The sequence below is a fragment of the Electrona antarctica genome (assembly GCF_951216825.1).
Source record: "Electrona antarctica genome assembly, chromosome: 1".
In the NCBI taxonomy this organism is placed as follows: domain Eukaryota; kingdom Metazoa; phylum Chordata; class Actinopteri; order Myctophiformes; family Myctophidae; genus Electrona; species Electrona antarctica.
This window is the reverse complement of record NC_136806.1, coordinates 41,724,490-41,746,703: the sequence shown is the minus strand read 5'-3', so window position 1 is coordinate 41,746,703 and position 22,214 is coordinate 41,724,490. Positions and strand designations below refer to the sequence as shown.

At 41.8% G+C, this 22,214-nt stretch overlaps 1 protein-coding gene across 2 annotated transcripts in view; it reads left to right on the top strand.

The window, feature by feature from the left end:
• Window positions 1–22,214, top strand: part of tspan17 (tetraspanin 17) — a 59,048-nt gene that overhangs the window by 21,530 nt on the left and 15,304 nt on the right. The window contains exons 7-8 of one of the 2 annotated variants that reach the window (XM_079511480.1): window positions 1,486–1,602; window positions 1,847–1,932. In XM_079511480.1, the coding sequence (XP_079367606.1) occupies window positions 1,486–1,602; window positions 1,847–1,912 (183 nt within the window). In that variant the 3' untranslated portion in view covers window positions 1,913–1,932. Of the gene's footprint in view, window positions 1–1,485; window positions 1,603–1,846; window positions 7,082–22,214 lie in introns of those variants that run through there. The other variant, XM_079511479.1, reaches the window with a different exon arrangement.

The following is a 22,214-nucleotide window of genomic DNA, read 5'->3' as shown; positions in this document are numbered from 1 at the left end:
GGCTGAAATGGCTCCAGGGGGGTGGGGTCATGGTCACGACAACAAACGGCTCCCTGACGTTTCATTGGCCGCCCAGGGATTGCCTTTTCCAATGCAAATGGTTCGAGGGGCATTTTCCAGGTTTTTGCAAGAAGGAAAATGGGGAACAAAGAGTTTCTTGGTGGAGTTGTCTCCACAGGAGTAACAAAGAGAGCATTGTGGGAAACGCCCCCCCCCCCCCCCCCCCCCCCACCTCTGTGTCAATGTAGGTTCTAAATTACACCTTTTCTGTTGTCATCCGTGAATGAATGGAGCTCATACGTCATTGGCTTAATGTCCCAACACAAAACGGCCATCTGTACTGTAAGTCAGGAAGCACTTCCTGACTTTATGACAACTCATTGCTGTAGTCAGCGATCTGCTGTCCATCTTCTCAGCATATTGTACCACACCTTCAAAACAAGTGCTTTGATGTGTTCCATCTTGCAAATGCAAAAAGCAGTGACTGCTCAGTAGTGCGGTCGTGTGAAAATGTGGTCATTTGTCTTGGTAAAAGGCAATTCTTTAGGCATGCCGTTATAGGTCGACATCTTCAATAATGTTCTTCTTTTCTTAAAAAAAGTCTTTAAAAAGTAGCCAAAATAGGAGCTTGTAGATTGGCCACACGACGGCATCATCTGACAAAGTATAAAATAATGAGTGGTTAACACTGAACTAATAGAATTTGAGTCTAGTAGCCAGAATGTGAACCCGGAAATGTTGAGTACACCAACGTTTTATGTTAGAAATGTTTAGTATGCGTCCCCAGCATGTAGAAACTGCCGGATGCTAACTTGCACATGTTGAGCAATTTTCATAATTGGCATAATATCTGACCATACCAATTAACAACCTATAAGGGGAAAAAAATCTAAATTTCATCATGCTTTATGTAGCATGTGACATGTCAAACTAGGGGGTTTTCATGATGCTGAATCCATTCCAAGCATTAGTTTTGCACAAAATACACTCCTTAGGCTAAAACGGCCATAGCCGTAATCACAAATGTGATGATGTCAGCACAGATATAGCCTTTCTTATATATATATATATATATATATATATATAGGCCAAATGCTCATATGTTTGTCTTGACTCATTATGCAAAGTCCAAATACCCGTCTCAGAACCACTTATTTATGTTTTAGGTTATTTTTTGTTTGTTTTAATTTACACACTTTTTTGAGTGGTGCAACCACTCCAAGGAACAGCTTTGTCCGTGTTCAACCGTGTGTTCACCCGTGTGTTCATGTTTGTGTGTTTGTGTGACTATAAGCACCAGTACCAATGAGTACCAAAAGTGGTGCTGTTGTGCCAGAAACAGAGAGAGAGAGATAGTGCTGCATTGTTGCCTGCTAATGAGAGAGCGAGGGGGGGGGGGGGGGGGGGGGTTTGCACCACTCAGTTCACACGGGTGTGATTTCTTTTTTGTAACATTTACATTTATTTTATATGTTTTATGAATAGGAGTTGGACCAGGCGAATTATATCTATACCAAGGGCTGCGTTGGGCAGTTTGAGAAGTGGCTTCAGGACAACTTGATAGTTGTGGCTGGAATCTTTGTCGGTGTTGCACTTTTACAGGTAAGAAGTATTTTATCTCCATGCAGTCAGCTGCCTCTTGCAACAAAATGTTTATCTAAAAGCAACACTGCGGCAGTGCTTTGTGATTTTGGGTCAGTGCCGCCATCTGCTGGTGAAAACGCTCCACATCAAGCACTCCCAACCATCAGGTCATTACAGACCTGTTCACCTCTAGTTCCCCCCTGTTAAGCAGTCAGGTGTGTTGGTGTGATCTCATTTCCTTCCTGGCTGTGTTCATGTGTAGATATTTGGGATCTGCCTGGCCCAGAACCTGGTGAGCGACGTCAAAGCAGTCAAAGCCAACTGGTGACGCAAGGCCCCAGAGAAGACGTGAGATGCTCCCCAGACAGCCAAGGCCCCAGAGAAGAGGTGAGATGCTCCCCAGACAGCCCAGCACACTGCTGACGACAACTGTCTACTTCCACGTTGAGCGGGGCAACACGCATACACACACAGAGATAAATATACTTAGATGTAATATTATGCACACAGGAAAAATACACATCCAAAACACGCACAGTTTACCTTCCGGTTGACAATCGCAGGTAAAACATTCCTACTCAGACAGTCAACACACACCCTTGTTTGTTTACTATCGAGCCAGGGGATTGAGTCTGGTGATTTACTCTTGACACACTCGGGATCCCCTGTGGCCGTCTCCTTAAACCGGCTTCAAAGTCAGACTCTTTGTACTTTTCTTTGATTCGGTTCTTCAGCTGGGCACATTTCTGGGACGCCGCTGCTTGAGGACTCCTGTCAAGTGAGAAAAAAGAAACAGATAGAGCCACGTGTAAACACAAAAACACAAATGGGGTGGGGGTGTGTTGGGGGGATTAACTCGACTAACGGTCACACTTTGCAATGTCACACAGCCTCCAGTGCTCAACTTGGGAAGTAACCGCACATCCCGAAAATGCCTTTCAAAGGTTTAGTTTGTTCATTCGTTCTCCCTTCCTCCCACTTGTCCCTGCTGCCCCGCTGGGGAGAATTGAGTGGCTGTCAGGGACAGTGGCGCACGGACGCATCCGGTGTCATTTTCCTCATCATAACCTTTCATGACCACTGAAAGACCTGGACACACTGGCTGGACGAGTGGGCGACTTCTACACGGTTCAGGCAACTAACTGAAATTCCAACTCAAAGATTTATTTTTATGAAAGTGCCATTAATTTTGAGTGTTTATTGTTTTTCTATTCTTGACTTGGAATTTCTGTACCCTGATCCTGATGTCATGTGTGAGCCGGTGTCAATGTGGACCTCAGGCTCTACCAACAATGCATGTTACTGAACTGCCTGTTTTATACTGCAGGCTGAAATCTATATATATATATATATTCTATTTTTTTTCTTCTCCGTGTTCAATTTAGGTAGACTGATGGAAAAAAAATATTATGCCCTGTTTCCCTTATGGTGTGGTTTTGCTGAAGGCTATTGTAGTGTATCATTATGGGATGGCCTGGTTAATATAATAGGTCTACACTGTACAGGGAAAGGGAGGTTTCATGTTGTTTATCTCTGAGCGTCCCTGAAGCACGTGGGATTGCTTGATCGGGGCCTTTTTTGTTTTTACTTGATTTGTGTTGGCAATTATGGTTTTATGCTTTCATTGTGTCCACTGTTTATGGAAGAGAATAAGCCAGTCGTTAGATTACCCCCTCTCTCCCCAGAGATACAGTGACATTTTCAGTTTGGCTGTTATTTCATTTCTCTGGTCACAGGTCACTCCATTGACACACAGTGATCCAATATATGGTTCGTTAGCTTCATTAGTGATCCTACTGGAAACTAAAAGGTGGCAGCTAGCCACAAGCTAATTGACCACATTTCAGCTGTCTGTTACAATTTGGTTTCTGTTTGGGATTCTAAGAACGCTAACGAGCCATTTCTTGGTCAATTTGTGTGCTAATGCTGATCCCCGCTATGTGACAAGTGCCTGATTAAGTCTAATAACAAAGCACGTAAAAAATGTCATAGTATCCTCCTTTACGTATTGTCTGATCAAAACCAGACTGCTCTATGTATGTTGTGACATTTGTTATATTAATATAAATCTCGTTACATGACAGTATATCACATGCTGCATCCGTTCAGTAAGATGGTTAACAAAGCATTACCAGTTATGGTTTATGACAAATATTGCCATATAGATATCTTTCACTAATGTGGGTGGGCTTGGGTTTCAATGTTTGTCCGCACAAGGTTTACACTTTTTACCCTTATTTTTTCATTGTCAGGAACAGCTGCCATATCCTAAGACGGTCATCTGCTTTTAAATCAGGGGAAGAACTGTGGCACTTCTCCCTTTTTCTATTAGGAATTGAATCACTCGTAGAACATAGACACTATTGGACTGCGTGTGGGTGACTGGTTCAGCGCAATCGTTTTGTATGTTATGTTCTGCATTTAACCACTACGTTTTTATTGTATTTTTAAGATTGTATTAGTATTAGTATCTTGTATGCGCGATTCACAGAGTAACGTAGTACTTGTGTGAGATTTATTCAACCATACAAATACTGTAAACACGCACCTCTTTCTGCCGCATAGGAGAGAAATGAAACACTAACAGAAATGTCACATTTTGAATTGTGATATTAAGTGAAAGACTGGTAGCATTACAAGCTAGTGAACCGTGCAGGCACACGAGAGCCCTGCTCCAGCAGTGTGTCTGAGAGTCGGGCTTGTGTGAAATCCCGTGGATATTTCTGTACTACTTTCGGTATCATCTCTCTGGATCTTCCTGATCTGTCCTCCTTGTCAGGCCGTCTTTCCACTGCAGCTCTGGTGGGTTTAAACAGGGAGAGGGTTGAGACGAGAACAGTCTGCCCTCCCAAAGCCGGCTTTAGAGGAAAGTGAATGGAATTCTGCATAGCTCTCTTTACATATATATGTATGTATGTATGTATGTATGTATGTATGTATGTATGTATGTATATATGTATATATGTATATATATCTCCATCCAAATCCATTATCTCTATCCAAAACCAATCTATGGCTTGTTGACTTAAAAATGGTCCTCACTGAAAAGAATCATTGTGGTTGGCAGAGTGGGGAAAAAGTCTGGTCTGACTCCAAAATAGCATCTATGAAATTGTCCCATTTCCAAGCTTTGCCAGAGAGCTGTGTTATTTCTTAAATTCGGCCCAGCTTCTCCCCACCTGACAGACAGGAATGTTCCCCTCAGGGCATAAACACACAAAACTCTTGTACATTGTTGCACACAAGTGGCCATGTGAAGCAGCTGTTAAACACTTAAGCCATATACTTCATTGTGCTCACAACACGTCACGATGCGTTGTGAGCTTGTAGATCTGGTATTTCTTGCTATTTTTCAAACATTTAGGAAAAGTTTCATCTATAATGACTAAAATAAGGTTGCCATGGTTACAGTGGTATGCACCGGTATGGACACAGCGGTGCTATGATCACCCTGATCTTTCCCTCTGATTTTATCAGATGATCATGTAAAATTCCTCATTGTGTTTTCCTCCGGTTTTCATGTGGCAGCTCGTTTGCGCCCGTTTGCTTCAGTGATTCTTCGAAGAAGTGTTTCATTTTGGTAAGCACTTATAGCTGGCAGAGTTTCCTCACTCAGGAGGAAACAAAGCTCCGTTTGTGCTCGCGGGGATCGTTGTTCCGTTGTGCACAATGAAATCCTCGTGGTGATTTTATGGATCCGGCTGGTGGAAAGCCGTGGCTGTCTGCCTTGTAGAGAGCTGCAGGGTTCCCGTGGTCACCCTGCAGCAATGTCATGGACAATATGTTGATATATCGATGTTGTGACATAAGACTAGATATCGTCTGGGATTTAGATCTGCTGTTTTCAATTCCTATCATTCCCTATTCCCTATAAATCCCTATTTTATATTTTGGTCACAATACCATTATTGTTACTATATCGATATCGAGGTATTTGTTAAAAACATATTGTGATATTTGATTTTGTCCATGTCGCCTAAACTAGATAGTGACCATGCAATTCTGCTTCTGTCAGTAGCTGGCAGAGTATTTCATATTCAGATTGAGTTACTTAGAATCTGATGTTTGTTTTACCACCTCTAGTGGATCTTGTTTTGTTACTGAAATGGGTGAGGGATTCAGTTGCTAATGATGTTTCGTCCTGTCATACGAATGGCCTTGCAACGTGAAATGCCTGGTTTTATTTCTCTCCTCTCCCTGTTGGGGAATCAGGTATTACCTGAGGAGAAGCCTTATGCAAACCGTGAATATTGCAGTCTTTATCTGAGTGGACCTATTCATCCACACTTTTGCAGCACAATGCACAACAGATGTGAAATTAAGGAATGTGAATTAAAGAGAATTATGTCTTAGAGAAAATTATTATGGTTTTATATTATGGCTTTCTTTTAAGATTTAGTTTTTCTTCATAATCGTGTTTGTGTACATGAGCATTCCATCGTGTGTTCTGTTTTGTCACCGCTTTATCTCCTCTGGAAGGCCTACCAGTGACTTTGTATACATGCATTTTAATTTTACTGTGTTTTTTTTTTAATAATTGAAAACAAAACTGTTGATATTCCTCTATATGGTTGACATTTTCACACAAATGGTTTTACAAAGTAGCATACATCCCCACTATCTACCCAAACAGGTCTTGATAATCTATTTCAAATACAGCGGTGATTTTAATGATGTGTAAATTGTCAGTCTTGACAGGCTCAATTTATTTTTCAGATTTCCTTTTTCCCCCCTTCCTCATACAATTAAAGGCTGTTTAACGTCATGGTAATCTATCTATGGTGTAAAAAAAATGCTTTTTTCTGTTCAGGCTGTGGAAGGTTTAGTCGTTTTATTATTATTTTTTAAGTAGGTTAAGATGTTTGTGTTTACATTTCCCACATGGCTTTGCGGCAGTGTAGAACATCACCGCGTCTACCTCACGGTGTGCGGACATCGCTTCACATCAGATCTGTAATCCACAGATAATCTGCGTAATAATGGACTCTTTTCTGTACAGTGGCTATCAGCACAGTTTCCAGGTGTCATTTCACATCACTCGTTGATCAAAGCACCACCCGTAATTCTCTCTTTATGTTTCCCTGTTCTTTCTGTTGTGTGAAAGCCTTTAGTATCCTGCGACGGGGATTTGCTCTTGCTGACTTGCAACTCCTGCAGCTTTGTTTCCAATTAAAAGGATACGGATGTGATTCTTTACGCACTCTTTTCTTTCACAGGAGACCCACTAAGCATTCCTCTTTTTAAATTAGCCAATAGTAGTTTTTTGTTCCCTGTTTTGTGTTCTTTCTTGGTTGACCCTGGCTTGCCGGAGAATGTATGAAACTTTGATCATACTGACCATGCATTATTTTAACTTAGTCCTGCCTATTCCAAAGGGTAGCCATTGTCAAGAAACAAAAGATTTGTATAATAATTGTGGAACATGGTCTGTTACACTGTATATTGTGTTAAACGATATGCTCCTTTCATATATTAAAATAAAGGATTTATGAAAAAAGGGGGAAATGATTGTTTTCATATATTGTTTTTTAAGTAGACTAGAACAGTGCCCGTTGGGCACGGTGTACTCGTTAATGATACAAGTTGGAAATGCATGACACACCCAGTTATGCAATGATTTATTTATGCAGACATTTGTAGAATTATCTGTGTCCTTGTATGCCTTTTTGGGCCATATATGGAGTTCTATGATGACATGAGTATATGCCAGGGTTGGGCAACTTTTCTGACATGAATTGGCAATGAACATACATTTTTATCATGACAGCACATGTAATTAATATCCGGCGTCTCGTCCTGTTGTGCACATCTGTGGCATGCGTTATCCGCAGCTAGGTGTGCATCTCGTGCTTAATCTGACTGCTGCCTGTGCACGCTGTTGTGTGTCACACTGTCCAGGGTTTGATGAGGTCAGTGTTGTGATCTTCACATATGGACATCCATGTGTTGTACCAAATTGGTTCATTTGCAAGTGTACTAAACTAAAGCCTGTACCCTTGATGAGGTCCAATCAACATATGGAATGAATTCTGTACTGGCCATATATGGAGCGTGTCTTGAGTGTACAGGGTTTGATGAGGTCAGAGATCTCCATATATGGAGCTGGCCTGTGACCAGCACAACACAATGATCAATTAATTGGCTAATTCGGGCCCTGTCCGGAGCATGGGCGTAGGCTTCTGTGCTGGTTCTATTGTTTATAAATTAATATTTAGAGCGGACGTAGAATACACACATCGACAGGCTGGGTGCTGGGCTAAAGAAACTTCAGTAGGTATTGGATGGAGCCCGCACACCACAGGTATAAGAAAGACGTTCTTTATTGAAAATTCTGACAACGTTTCGATCTATTTGATCTTCATCAGGTCATGTGACCTGATGAAGATCAAATAGATCGAAACGTCAGAATTTTCAATAAAGAACGTCTTTCGATCTATTTGATCTTCATCAGGTCATGTGACCTGATGAAGATCAAATAGATCGAAACGTTGTCAGAATTTTCAATAAAGAACGTCTTTCTTGTACCTGTGGTGTGCGGGCTCCATCCAATACCTATATAAATTAATATTTAACATTAATGATCCAGATTTATACTTGTTGTTGTAGTTGAACACTGGTGTCAGAAATGATCTGAACTTCAAGCGAACAGTTGTGTCACAGTGCAGAGTAGATCAAGCCCCAGTCAATATATCATTTTAAGCTTTTTCCCCCCCACACTATTACTACATACATCTTATATTTGATGGAGTATTAACGTGGTACATTTAACTAAAATGTTTTCCTATGGACCACTTGTAATTATGCCATGGATGGATTAGTCCGGCAGCCAACAGGCTTCTTTTGTTTAAAGCGGGACATTTGGTATATTTTCAAAATATCATTATGCTTTATGTAGCATTGTAGCATATGGCATGTAAAACTAGGGGGTTTTCATGATTCTGAATTCATTCCAAGCATTGGTTTTGCACAAAAACGGGATATAAAAAGCCATAACCAAAATGTGCTGACCTATCACATTTGTGCTGACCTTATCACATTTGTGATGATGGCTATGGCCGTTTTTAGCCCAAGGAGTGATTATTGTGGAAAACTAATGCTTGGAATGGATTCAGAATCATGAAAACCCCCTAGTTTGACACGCCACATAATGAAAATTTGTCATTTTTGCCTTATAGATATAGGATGTTAATGGTATGATCACATATAAACCCCTATAAAACACTTGCTCAATGCCGACAGCCGGTCAACAAGTGGATTCATCAATGTATATATAGACAATATTTTAGTAAATAAACTATACCTGGTAGAAGATGCTTTGTAACAGGAAAATTGTCAACCTAGAGTCAGCCTTTAGAGGGAGACAAATATTAGTATCTGATACATTAACTTGTTTTATCCCATAAGCAAGAAAATAAAATCTAGCAACAAATTGTCTCATTAGATGTAATGCGTGTATGTAATGTATGTTATTATGATTTACCAGGGGCCCGTTCCACAAAACTGGGATTAGAGATTAAACCGGGATTTAACAGATATCCTGGCTTAATATATCCTGGATCAGCGATTAACCGGTTTCATGAAAGCTGGTTAATCTTGCCAGATTAATTTCACCAGTTAACCTGGATATGTTGAGGCTTGATTCGGTTTCATGAAAGTGATGCTACATTAGTTACCATGGAAACTAATGCTTTGGACTTAGCCTGCTCCGGACCAGGCTAACAGCCAGGTTTAACCTAATCCTGATGTCTTTACTGTTCATTAAGCAGTCAATCTGATCACAAACCAATGACTTTTGCCACACTTATTATGGGTTTATGTTGCCTTGTTTTATTCGGTCTGCAAAAGGACAACCTCATCATGACAGTTTGTGAGCTTGTAGATCAGCTGCTTTTGGTGAATGTTCCCCCAGAATAGGTTTGCTGTGGTGCAAGTGGTAAAGAAAAAATATTATATTATATTATAAAAAAATATATATATATATTTTTTGTAAAGGTGAAAACATTACTATATATTACCATTACTCATTGTTTTACAACATATTACCATTGTAACATTTCACCCACTATTGAACCCATGACCCACAGTTCACCAGTCTGGCCCCTGTCTGGGCAACAACCCCCTTCCCCAAAGGTAGCTCCCTCAGAGGAGGGAGTTATGGCCAAATATCACAATGCTACAATATCATTATGCTTACAATATTAATAATTATATTACATTTATTATGACGATTTCATTATGAAGTTTTAAGTTAAGAGTACTGGTAAAATGTAGACTATATATTTGGGGTAGTTAATCATTCAGTCTATCCACTATTGAGAGTGTTTTCTCTCTTTAATTACAGCAGCAGTATTTATTTTAGAAGCAAGTCCTTGTATCAGTAAGTCTGGAATAGATTAGTAAAGATACTGAGATATACAGAAGGGGGCAGTAATGCAACTATTAAGGATGCCAACTGCCATAATACCCCACAAAGAAGAAGGATCTGTAAATCTGTGTTCCACCAAATGGGTCTAGAGAGGAAAAGCCAGGCTCTGCATTCAGCCAGGCTTTATGATCCTGGCTCGATAAATCCACCCATTCTAAGCCTCGCTTGGCTTTAGTGGAATGGAATAAACCAGGCTGTACAGACCAGGATTTAACGAGCCTGGTTTTGGCTTAAATCCTGGATTAGTTAATCCAAGTTTCGTGAAACGGGCCCCAGGCCATTTTATAGTTACAGTGGACTTTATGGGGCACTCCCATAAAGGTCTACTTTAATTTTCTATTTTGGGTTTTATTTTTAAACGATTAAATTATGATTTTAATAATTCATATTAATTCAGCAGTTCAGGAAAGCCCAGAATATATTTATGCCTGGAGCTATTTAGATCCACACTTTGTACTGTGGTTGTTAAAAGAGCTACAACCACGACAAAACAATATTAGGGCTGTACAGTTCCCCCTGGGCTCTTAAATCCAAATGGTTTTTAATTGGCTTTCCAAGAAAACACTCAAATCAAGTTCCAGATTGTGTCCACAGGGGTCAGTGTGGTGAATGTTGCTGTACTGTGTCAAACAGCAGATCCAACACGTGTAGCTTGTAGATAAGCTATTCTCAGGATCTCAGCTGGAGACACCATTGTACGTCCGACAAACTATAATTGAGCCTTAGAAACCCCCAGAAAAGGTGTTCAGAATTCTTGAGATTTGACTTCATAAACCCAGGGACATTCTCCTTCCTACTAACAGGATGATATTGCAATAGTTCAGTGCAGTCTCACAAGCCCTGCTCCTGCCTAACTTGATTCTTAGAGGCTATCATAAAATGATCTGCCCTCCAGATATACCCATGAGGAGCCTTTGATGTACAGGACTTGACATCATATCCCCTACAGCAAACAGCATGGTGTTGTATACCAGACCCTTCAGTGGCATTTATATGGGGTACAATTAAATGACGGCTGCTAGATATAACTCCCATTTCCTCCATAAATACAATCCAGAGCAGAGGAACTGGTAGGTTTATGATTCTGCTTCATCATTTGTATTCATAGCTGGTCACACGTATGCTGACTTTAATAACTGAAGAGAAAAGTGTTTGTGATTTATGTTTGTGACATGATTATAATCTTGTGAAAAATACTGCTATTTATTTATGGAGGAAATGGAGCTACGTCTTGCCATCAGCATTGAATTGTATCCATTATTATATAAATATGAAAGCACTAAATGGTCTGATCTTCAAGTAAAGATCACTTGAAGTAAACGGAAGTGACAGGTTTACAATGGAGCACAAATGTAGCGTGAAGCAGGGCTGTGGCTTTCTTCAACGCCTGCTTTCTCTTCCCTTTATTCTTGAAGATCAGAAACCTCACTATCGCTCCTGCCCCTAAAGCACATAGATAATCCCCTCTAACCTTATTCCAAGTCTCATGACGCCATGACATTTTCACATGGTTCAGTGGGTCCCGGTTTTTGTGTGTGTCGCTACTCGTATAAACCACTAAAAAGTCATAACCTCAAAGCACAGTGGGAGCGTGAGCTGTGTGAGGTGGCTGTGTGAATGCTGAACAGAGAGGGAGAGCATAACGTGTCTTATCGAGTTGTTTGACGACCACTAGAAACACCAGAACGGGTTCAGTGCACCTTGGAATAGATGCTACAAGTCTCTGGAACTCTACATGAAGAATGGAACACCATTCTAACACAATATTCCACAATATAGATTGTAGTGCAGAGCGGTGCTCTAACATATAGATTGTAGTGCAGAGCGGTGCTCTAACATATAGATTGTAGTGCAGAGCGGTGCTCTAACAGTGGCTTTCAACCTTGTTCAAGATTTCATATCAAGGCCCATTATCTATTCGGCATTTGAACCACGGACCTCCATTTGATGAGATTTACTCTCAGAACCAAAACTTCCATGTTGTATTGATCTGGTAAATGATAACGGGGAGATAACAGGCAAACGTTTATCAAAATTATTCTACATTCTCTAATTGTGTAAACAAAATTAACTGATGCAGGTGTTTACAATGCTTTAATTTGTTCCATTTGGTTTCATTTTATGCTATCAAGAGTTAAAGATCTAATAACTGTCCATTTGGTTAGCGACTCTTGGGGACCACCTGGAACCTCCTCAAGGACCACTGGTGGTCCCAGGACCACTGGTTGAAAACCCGTTGGCCCAAAATCTCTGATAGGTGTTCAACTGGATAAAGGTGTTTCATAGGATTAAGGAGCATCAGGGGGAATCAAAGGCTTGTGAATATAAAAATGTTTTGAGTCTGGACTTAAGGAGGTCGGTGATGTAGGAGGGAGCCAGCCCGTTTAGGGCTTTGTATACAGAAAGGAGCGTTTTGAAATGTATTCTATACCGGACCGGCAGCCATTGGAGAGAGGCCAGGACAGGGGTGATGTGATCTCTCCTCCTGGTGCCAGTCAGGAGTCTGGCTGCCGCATTTTGCACCAGTCAAAGGCTTGTGAATATAAAAATGTTTTGAGTCTGGACTTAAGGAGGTCGGTGATGTAGGAGGGAGCCAGCCCGTTTAGGGCTTTGTATACAGAAAGGAGCGTTTTGAAATGTATTCTATACCGGACCGGCAGCCATTGGAGAGAGGCCAGGACAGGGGTGATGTGATCTCTCCTCCTGGTGCCAGTCAGGAGTCTGGCTGCCGCATTTTGCACCAGTTGGAGACGGGACAGGGATGACTGGCTAATCCCAGTGTAGAGGGCATTGCAATAATCTAACCGGGATGATATTATTTTGGTGATGATCCTGTCAAGACACGCTCCATATATGGAGATCTAGGGGTTTGATTAGGTCAGATCAACATATGGAATGAAAAGCTGCATCTCCCGTTAGTCAGTCTGTCACGAGGCGTGACAGACTGACTGACGGGAGATGCAGCTTTTCATAGTGAACTGCGACCTCGCAATTAACCCTTCCCTCTAGTAGTGGACCAAAACCTTGTCAGAAAAATGCTCCCCGACAGAATAACAGAGCCACCAGATGCCTGAGCCCTCACGGAAGGTGTCAAGCATTCAGGTCTGCCTTGCACCATTCTCTTGGTGTACGCCGCCACACATGCACTTGTAGAGAATACTGAAGGGTGACTCATCTAGCCATATTACATTTTTTCCACATCTCTGTACTGTACACCACTGCCTATGCCATAGGCAGTGGTGTACACTACAGAGATGCCCTATGGTGTTTGCACCACTGAACATTTGTCTTTGTAATGAAGGGTTTATGCACTGCAACCCTACTATAACATCCATGCACAGCACATATCACTTAGATATGTTTATCTTATCTTGATTTGTGCATGATGATTTTATATATATATAAAATCATCATGCATATATATGCATACATATATATATGCAATATATCGTATTGTCCCAAATAAAAGACGACTCTGATTGTAAGACGAGCCCACTCATTTGTGTAAAAAGAACATTGAATGTCAAAGAGTCTAGTCCCCGATTATGACCCCATTTTTTTAAGGATATTTCCATTGGAAAAAAATAAAATACCCCTGTGTTTCTGAAGGAAGGAAAGAGGAGCACTCATCTGACAGATCATCGGGTTGTGATGGCATGAATACCTCGGTTCACAGGAGGCCAGCTCCTCTCCTTTTCCTCCAATGTCAACATACTTAGAACTCTCCTCTGAAGCAGTATTATCTTGGTGATGATCCTGTCAAGACACGCTCCATATATGGAGATCTAGGGGTTTGATGAGGTCAGATCAACATGGAATGAGGTCAGATCAACATATGGAATGAAAAGCTGCATCTCCCGTCAGTCAGTCTGACTGACTGGAAATGCAGCTTTTCATAGTGAACTGCGACCTCGCAATTAACCCTTCCCTCTAGTAGTGGACCAAAACCTTGTCGGGAAAATGCTCCCCGACAGAATAACAGAGCCACCAGATGCCTGAGCCCTCACGGAAGGTGTCAAGCATTCAGGTCTGCCTTGCACCATTCTCTTGGTGTACGCCGCCACACATGCACTTGTAGAGAATACTGAAGGCTGACTCATCTAGCCATATTACATTTTTTCCACATCTCTGTACTGTACACCACTGCCTATGCCATAGGCAGTGGTGTACACTACAGAGATGCCCTATGGTGTTTGCACCACTGAACATTTGTCTTTGTAATGAAGGGTTTATGCCCTGCAACCCTACTATAACTTTCTGCAGTTAAACAGCTCCAAAACTGAAGTCATCCAAATAGGCACACCACACCAGATCCAAAACTCCCCCATAACCACCATCACCTTCTCTGGACAGGACCTCCCCCTCTCACCGGTTGTCACCAACCTGGGAGTAAAAATGGACCCTCACCTCAACTTCGAGCCCCACATCAGACATATCTGCAAAACGTCTTTTTTCCACCTCAGAAACATCTCAAAACTCCGACCAACACTCACGCTAGCTGACTCAGAGAGACTCGTCCACGCCTTCGTCTCCTCCAGGCTGGACTACTGTAATGCACTTCTCATCGGGATCCCTAGCAAGAGCCTTCAAAGGCTCCAATACATCCAAAACAGCGCTGCTAGGATCCTGATGAGAGTGCGCAAACGAGAACACATCACACCCATCCTCCGCTCACTTCACTGGCTCCCCGTCACGTTCCGAACACAATACAAAATATCCCTGCTCACCCACCAATGCGTCCACGGAAACGCCCCCCTCTACCTCAAAGAATTAGTCTCCCTGAAACCCTCGACCCGCACCCTCCGCTCATCAAACACATACTGCCTCAACCCCGTCACGGCCAACCTGTGCACCATGGGTGACAGGGCCTTCTGCACAGTTGCCCCTGAACTGTGGAATGCTCTCCCCCCACACTTGAGAGTGCCACAGTCAATCGACTGCTTCAAGAGAGGATTAAAGACCTACCTTTTTAATAAGGCCTTCCCCCAAACCCACTGATTTTATTCCCTGACCTTGTGTTCATTAACTGTTGTTTTTTTTGTTTTTTTCTGCTTTTAACCATGTAATGTTCTTTTTTTCTGCGTTTACCTATTGTTTCATATATTATGCCTACTGTAGCACTTTGAGATTCTAAGGAATGTAAAGTGCATTATAAATAAAAATAAAATCCATTATAACATCACTAAGTTGTGTTCCACAGTTTGTTCTTGCTGACACAGTTTGATTATGTATTGACATTCTCTGTCACCTGAGGTAGAGCTGCTCTCCTGTTTTTCCTTACATATTGCACTAATGCTTGAGCATCACAGTTGTCTAATGTTAGCTGTATATCCCTTTGACTGATATCTTTCCCATAGATCAAAATGCAGATGTCACTTCAGTCACTCTTCCTATTGAAACACTGATTTAAGCTCCTGTCTCCATCTGGCATTCAAAATTACATCATTTGAGCTGTAGCCCATGCACAGCACATATCACTTAGATATGTTTATCTTATCTTGATTTGTGCATGATGATTTTATATATATATAAAACCATCATGCACAAATATATATCGTATTGTCCCAAATATAAGACGACTCTGATTGTAAGACGAGCCCCATTTTTCAAGACTCATTTGTGGAAAAAGAACATTGAATGTCAAAGAGTCTAGTCCCCGATTATGACCCCATTTTTTAAGGATATTTCCATTGGAAAAAAATAAAATACCCATGTGTTTCTGAAGGAAGGAAAGAGGAGCACTCATCTGACAGATCATCGGGTTGTGATGGCATGAATACCTCGGTTCACAGGAGGCCAGCTCCTCTCCTTTTCCTCCAATGTCAACATACTTAGAACTCTCCTCTGAAGCAGTTCTGTTTTAGGGTTTCATCATGGCACGTGGGAAGGGAACCCATGACTTTGGTGAACTAACCATTACCCTTTGATACCCACCACATCCGTATTCATTCAAGGGAAGAAGCAGCAATCAACTATGCAGAACTTGCATATGATATGAACTATGCACAGTCTGTAAGAGAACTCCTTATGGAGTATTGCATGAGAGAGAGAGAAAATGGCAGCCTCGGGACAGGGCTATTATCCCTGTTGCCCTTGTATGAAAATTGATTTGACGTATGTGTTGCACAGAGCGAGCCATCCTGCCAAACGCTTTCAAAGACACCCATTCAATGGTGTAGGCCGTGTAGGCCTTTGTGTCGTCATATCTGCGTCAGTTAGCATGGTGAAACAACCATCACATGACACTGCTCAGCTACTTGCCTTTCCATTAACCATTTTGTTTGAGAGGTGATGTTTCCATTAACCCCCCCCCCCCCCCCCCATTTTCAAATATTGCAAATGTGGACCAAATGGATGCACACAATTTCGACCAAAGTCCTCAAATATAACAAAACAGGTTTTAAACTTGCTTGAGTGTATCTCTCCTAATTCTCTCACATGCAAACATCAACACCCTGTGGTATTGTATGTGTCTACCATGAAATGACGTCATCTGAGCTGTAGTCCATGCACAGCACATATTTGTCCTTCTTGTCATGTGCAAGAGGACGGTGGGGAGAGCCATGACAATAGCATAATCGGTGGATCTGTTTTGATGGTATGGAAACTGCCATGGGTCCAGCGAGGCAGGTAGCGTGGAGCAGATGTATTCTTTCTCCAGATTCTCAAAGCATTTGCTGATGAGAGCGATGGGTCTCCAGGCATTCAGGCATGTCACTTTGACCTTTTTTGGGATGGGCACAATGGTAGACATTTTGAAGCCTACAGGGACCATAGCCTGGGAGAGGGAGATGTTGAAGATGTCAGCAAAACTCATTTGAAGGCTGTGCGCACATCGTCCTCAGAGATGGTTAAAGTGCTGGTCTCCTCTGCTGGTCCTGCCACTGGTTGTCCTTTGTTGCTGATGGCCCCGGCTGTCTGAGAGGAACTGGCCGTAGTATATGTTCAATTCGTTGGGAATGGAGGCTGACGGGTTCACTTCATTTCTGTTTTTTGCTTTGCCGTGAAAGCCTTCTTCGCTCTCCTGATAGCGATGTTTAGGGGCGCTGGGGCGGTGTGCGTAGACCCCGCCAGATCTGAAGCCAGCAAAGTTCATGTAGTTTTACACGTACCTCGCCATCAATCCACAGTTTCTGATTGGGATAGATTCAAACTGTCTTTTTTGGAACTATGTCATCTATGCAAATCAAAAGAAATAAATGAAATGGAGGCCTGTAGAATGCTGACGGGTGAGAATATACATTTCAATACGATACTATAGTCCATGACAAATTTATGGACTTAAATACAGATGTTTTTTTTTTTTACAGTAGTTCAGATTTACTTCTTTCCTGCATCTGAGAAAAATCTATGCTGGGATCCTTTGTATTTATGCCCTTGTCTCCTCTCGTTCAGACTATTTCTATGCCCTTTACTCCTGGTGAGAGAGATTTGAACACATCACTTCTGGATTTCACTGGCTGCCAGTTACATTTTAGATTTTATTAAATTAAGATCTTTACATGCCAGCTCCAGCACCTACTGTTACTGTAGCATCCACACTCCCACTTCCATATGTGCCAGATACCATCTGAGGTCTAGATTGGGTCTAGAATAAAAATAACATGGTCGTCTTTGGTGATTTCATTCTAGGCAGTAGCTGAGCCCCAACCTCATGGCAGATCTACAGTAATTGCATGATGAATTGGTGACTCATTTTTCAGCTCAATCGTTTATATGCTGAAATGAACATCCATCCGTCTACCATCTGCAGTTTCAAGACACATAGAGAGTGTCATAAGAGTTTATTTTTTAAATTGGCACTGAATGTAGAATTCTATCCAAACAGCACTGTCTCTGCAGTTCTTCTCGTATCACAGGTGTCTTTGCATAATGGCTGCAGCTGTCATTTTATCTGGGATGTGTGTTATTGTGATGCTCCAGGTTGTCACCTCGCCAGTACACTACTCCAGTATCTGGGATGTGTGTTATGGTGATGCTCCAGGTTGTCACCTCGCCAGTACACTACTCCAGTATCTGGGATGTGTGTTATTGTGATGCTCCAGGTTGTCACCTCGCCAGTACACTACTCCAGTATCTGGGATGTGTGTTATGGTGATGCTCCAGGTTGTCACCTCGCCAGTACACTACTCCAGTATCTGGGATGTGTGTTATTGTGATGCTCCAGGTTGTCACCTCGCCAGTACACTACTCCAGTAAATGTACACCCATGCTATGTTCTCTTGTTTACCACTATAGCAAGTGGCTGGTGCCTTTAAAAGGCAGAAGCCAATCAGCCCAATTACACACAAGGGTTGTACTTCTGCCCCACCACCACTGATACTCCCCTATTATGTTCAGACTCGCAGCCCAAATTGGAATGATATTGGATTTATCAAGTCTGAACAACACAAATCAATTTGTCTCCACCAGGGCGAAGGCCATGTGTGAGTCCATCTGTGTGTGTCCGTCCGTCTGTTACCAGCTAATCTCCGGCACCGTTAACCCGGTCGGTGCCAAATTTTGCACACACACTCCCTGGATGCCAACGATGAACCTCTGCCCCAAATTTTCCAGAACGGCCTGTTATAGCGCCACCAGGAGGCCGACTTTTGAAAAACATTTTTTTTTATATTACTATTACATTACTATTACACTTTTTTTTATAATTCTGTTTATTGATAAGCACACTCATTCAGACAATTGTACAGAACTGGGAGGAGAGTGAACAACATAAACAAACATTTACAGCATTATTGTACCATTATTGTTTTTTTTCTCCATACATTAACTCTCCCCTCTCAGTTTTCACAGTAGATCATGTGCCATCCCCCCCCCCATTTTTCTATATGCATGTATATACATACATATGTAACCACCCCTCCCCCTCCCGCACCAGGGTCAGTGTCCGAGTGTTCGTACAGTTCGAACATGTTGATATAAACATGAGACATAGTGATGAAGGTAATAGTGTTAATCACTGTAGTATGCATAAGAGGTCCCTGATTACACCAGTTCCATGGATGTAAGATATTAATAATGGTAGACATAGTATAAATATGGACAGGGATGTAGTCTGCACAGTGTATCGGAAGGGGGAAGGAGAGAGAAGAGAATCAGCATGATGGCAGCTTGGTTTATGTTGTTATTATATGACAGCTCGGTTCTCTATATATCTCATGAATGGAGCCCATGTTGTATCGAACTTCTCTCTTGCTCCGGTTACAGAGTATCTAATCTTTTCTAACTTCAATGCGCTCACCTTACTCCTCCAAATTATGTCCAAAACTCCCGCAAATCGTTACACACTATCTCTATAGTCATGTGTTCAAGATGGATCTGTCCGATATTTCATATTCCATCCTAATTGGCTAACATTGGCTTTCAAAGTTTGCAGGATTAGCCCGTTTTCAACAAAAAGCCTCATCATGAACGCAGCGTGCAATTTACGTGAAATCTTTCACAGACTTTCCTACTAGGCTGAGGAATATCTCACCCTTTTGACATTGGCCTGTTATAGCAGGTGGATTTTTGCAAATTTTTGGAACAAAATGCCTCAAATCATTCAATTGCCATCCAAGGCATAAGAAGAAATGGCACCCTTTTCACGTTGGCCTATTATAGCGCCACCAGGAGGCCACAACCTGACCTTCCCTGGTGGAGACCTGTGCCCGAGGGGCACTTTATCTAGTTCCAAATCAAATTGGAAACACATTCCCAGGTGGCTTGAAATGTGACATGACACTGTAGAGCTGTTTGCTCTAGTCAACCCCCTCGAACTGTATATACTTTCCCCATTTTCAACAGGTTTTATTATATTTTGACACTTTGACACATCACTTTGGCAATGTAAACGTATGTTTTCTCATGTCAATAAAGCTAATTTGAATTGAATTGATTTTGGCAGAGTCACGGGCCTACTGCTAGCTAAGATATCTGTGGTCTTAGCTGGTCAGGAACACTGTTAGTAGCTTCATCCCCATATATTAATAATTAATCATAATGTTGCACGTGATCTTTCATTGTCTTTCCATTCCACCTCTGTTGGTAAGGGTTGGAGTGCGGTAAGTCCCTGCGACTTGCTAATGTCGTGCCCAGTGGGTGTACTTGTACAGTACAACAAGCTTCCTCATGCTACGGAAGCGGGAGATTGAATTAGACTCCAGACCTATGGGCCACATGGCTCAGGATTGGGAACCATTGTTTCCCAAGGCTACTCTATTTATCGTACCAATTTACACATGCACTGTCACCTGAATGGCAAAAGGCATCCATATTTTGTTCACTAACTACGAAATGTCATCAGAACTTTGTTCGGCTGTTCTTGCACCACCACAGATTTCCCACACCACAGATTTCCCACACCACAGATTTCCCACACCACAGATTTCCCACACCACAGATTTCCCACACCACAGATTTCCAACACCACAGATTTCCCACACCACAGATTTCCCACACCACAGATTTCCCACAGTGCGCCTGTCTACTACAGAAACTACAGATTCTAGTGCTGGCTTTATGATGCTTCAGTGGCTTGCAGTGTTGCTATGCTGATTCATTGATCTATGATCTATATGTGAAGATTATTGAGTGGCCGAGATCTGGCATTCAGTCTCAGAACTGAGTTCTAAGGCTGTATAAAACACTTACCTGTACATCCTCTCCAAACTGTCTTGTTTAGGGAAAACGAACGAAGTTTTCGGTTGGACTCTCTGTGAAGTATGTAACCACCTTAAGGAATTCCTATAGGCAAATGATGATGAATCTGTTGTGTGCGTGCACACTAGAAGCCGTTCCGTCATTTAATGTCACAATTTGATGCTGTGGGACTGTGAATGTTTGTCAGGTTAAACAGGTGTACGCCCTTACACCAACATTAGTTGCCACATGACCCACACACAGGCTCATGTGCATCTGATCAAGTGAATGTCTGTACACCCTGTCCTACACTGTAGCATAATTGAGCTTGCCCCGCTTCATGGAACCATCTGTCTCTTTTATATGATCACTCACAAAGCAGAACCTTTTCTTTTTTTTTTTTCAACTACAGCAGCAGAATAATTGGTCTCACCACCTCCCCAAGCACGTACGACCTCTTCTCTGCATCCCTGTTAGTGAAAGCATAGTTAATTGTAAATGACCACCTCCTCTCTGACACTTTATTCTCCTTCCCTCTGGTTGCAGATAAAGGACAGAGGTTTGTCCTCTGTCACACACACACACACACACACACACACACACACACACACACACACACACACACACACACACACACACACACACACACAAATATAATATCACAATATAGCAGTATCATGATATATATTACGATATTTTTTCATGCGGTCTTTAGGGTTATTGTTCAAGTTACCACATACAAGATAACAAAAACGAAAAGAAAAAGGAATAACAGAACATTTAGACCAAAATACTTTTGGCTAACGAAACCGTCGTTCTACAGCAGTATAAAGTAAGGCAAATCACAGAATGTGCATTCACTGTTTCACGATTTGTACGATATCTCTGAAATGGCATATCGTGGAGACGTATCACGATACGATAATTTATCACCATATGGCCCACCCCCACGTCCGCCCAGAGATTTTTCAGGAGCACACACATGCATTGATTAAGAACAACCCTTAAGTTCATACCATCCCCACCATATAGTTTACAAAGGCTGCCGAGTCACACCAGTGTGTATTAACATAGGAATGAGCCATAGATGCATCTCAATGGTCCTTTGTATGACCTGTAGTGTAGTGTAGGTGTTCATCTTTAAAGTCACATCCCACCACCACAAGAGATACTTTCACTAATGCAAAACTGCACAAAATCATTTCACCTCATGAGGACAATTACTGTAGGATTACTGAGGACAATTACTGAATTACTGTACGTTTCTGGTGTACCAGGTCATGATGATCACATTATAATTTAAACTTCTTTCCCTGTAATAGTGTGCTACAGTTTATAGTCCTAAAACCTGGAAGCCATTAAGCAGAGTTTTATTCCCCCATAGGGTTTTCGATTTACACATAAAATAACCTCTGTGGTTAACATAAGCCTAAGAGACTTTCACGTTTTATTATTTGACATAAATTATACCCATTATTATACCAACCATGAATTTTGTTCATGAATCTGTTACTGTATTTTCTTTTTCTTTTCTTTTAGGTTATTGGTGATTAGTGCATGTGAATGTGAATATCATAAGCTTTTG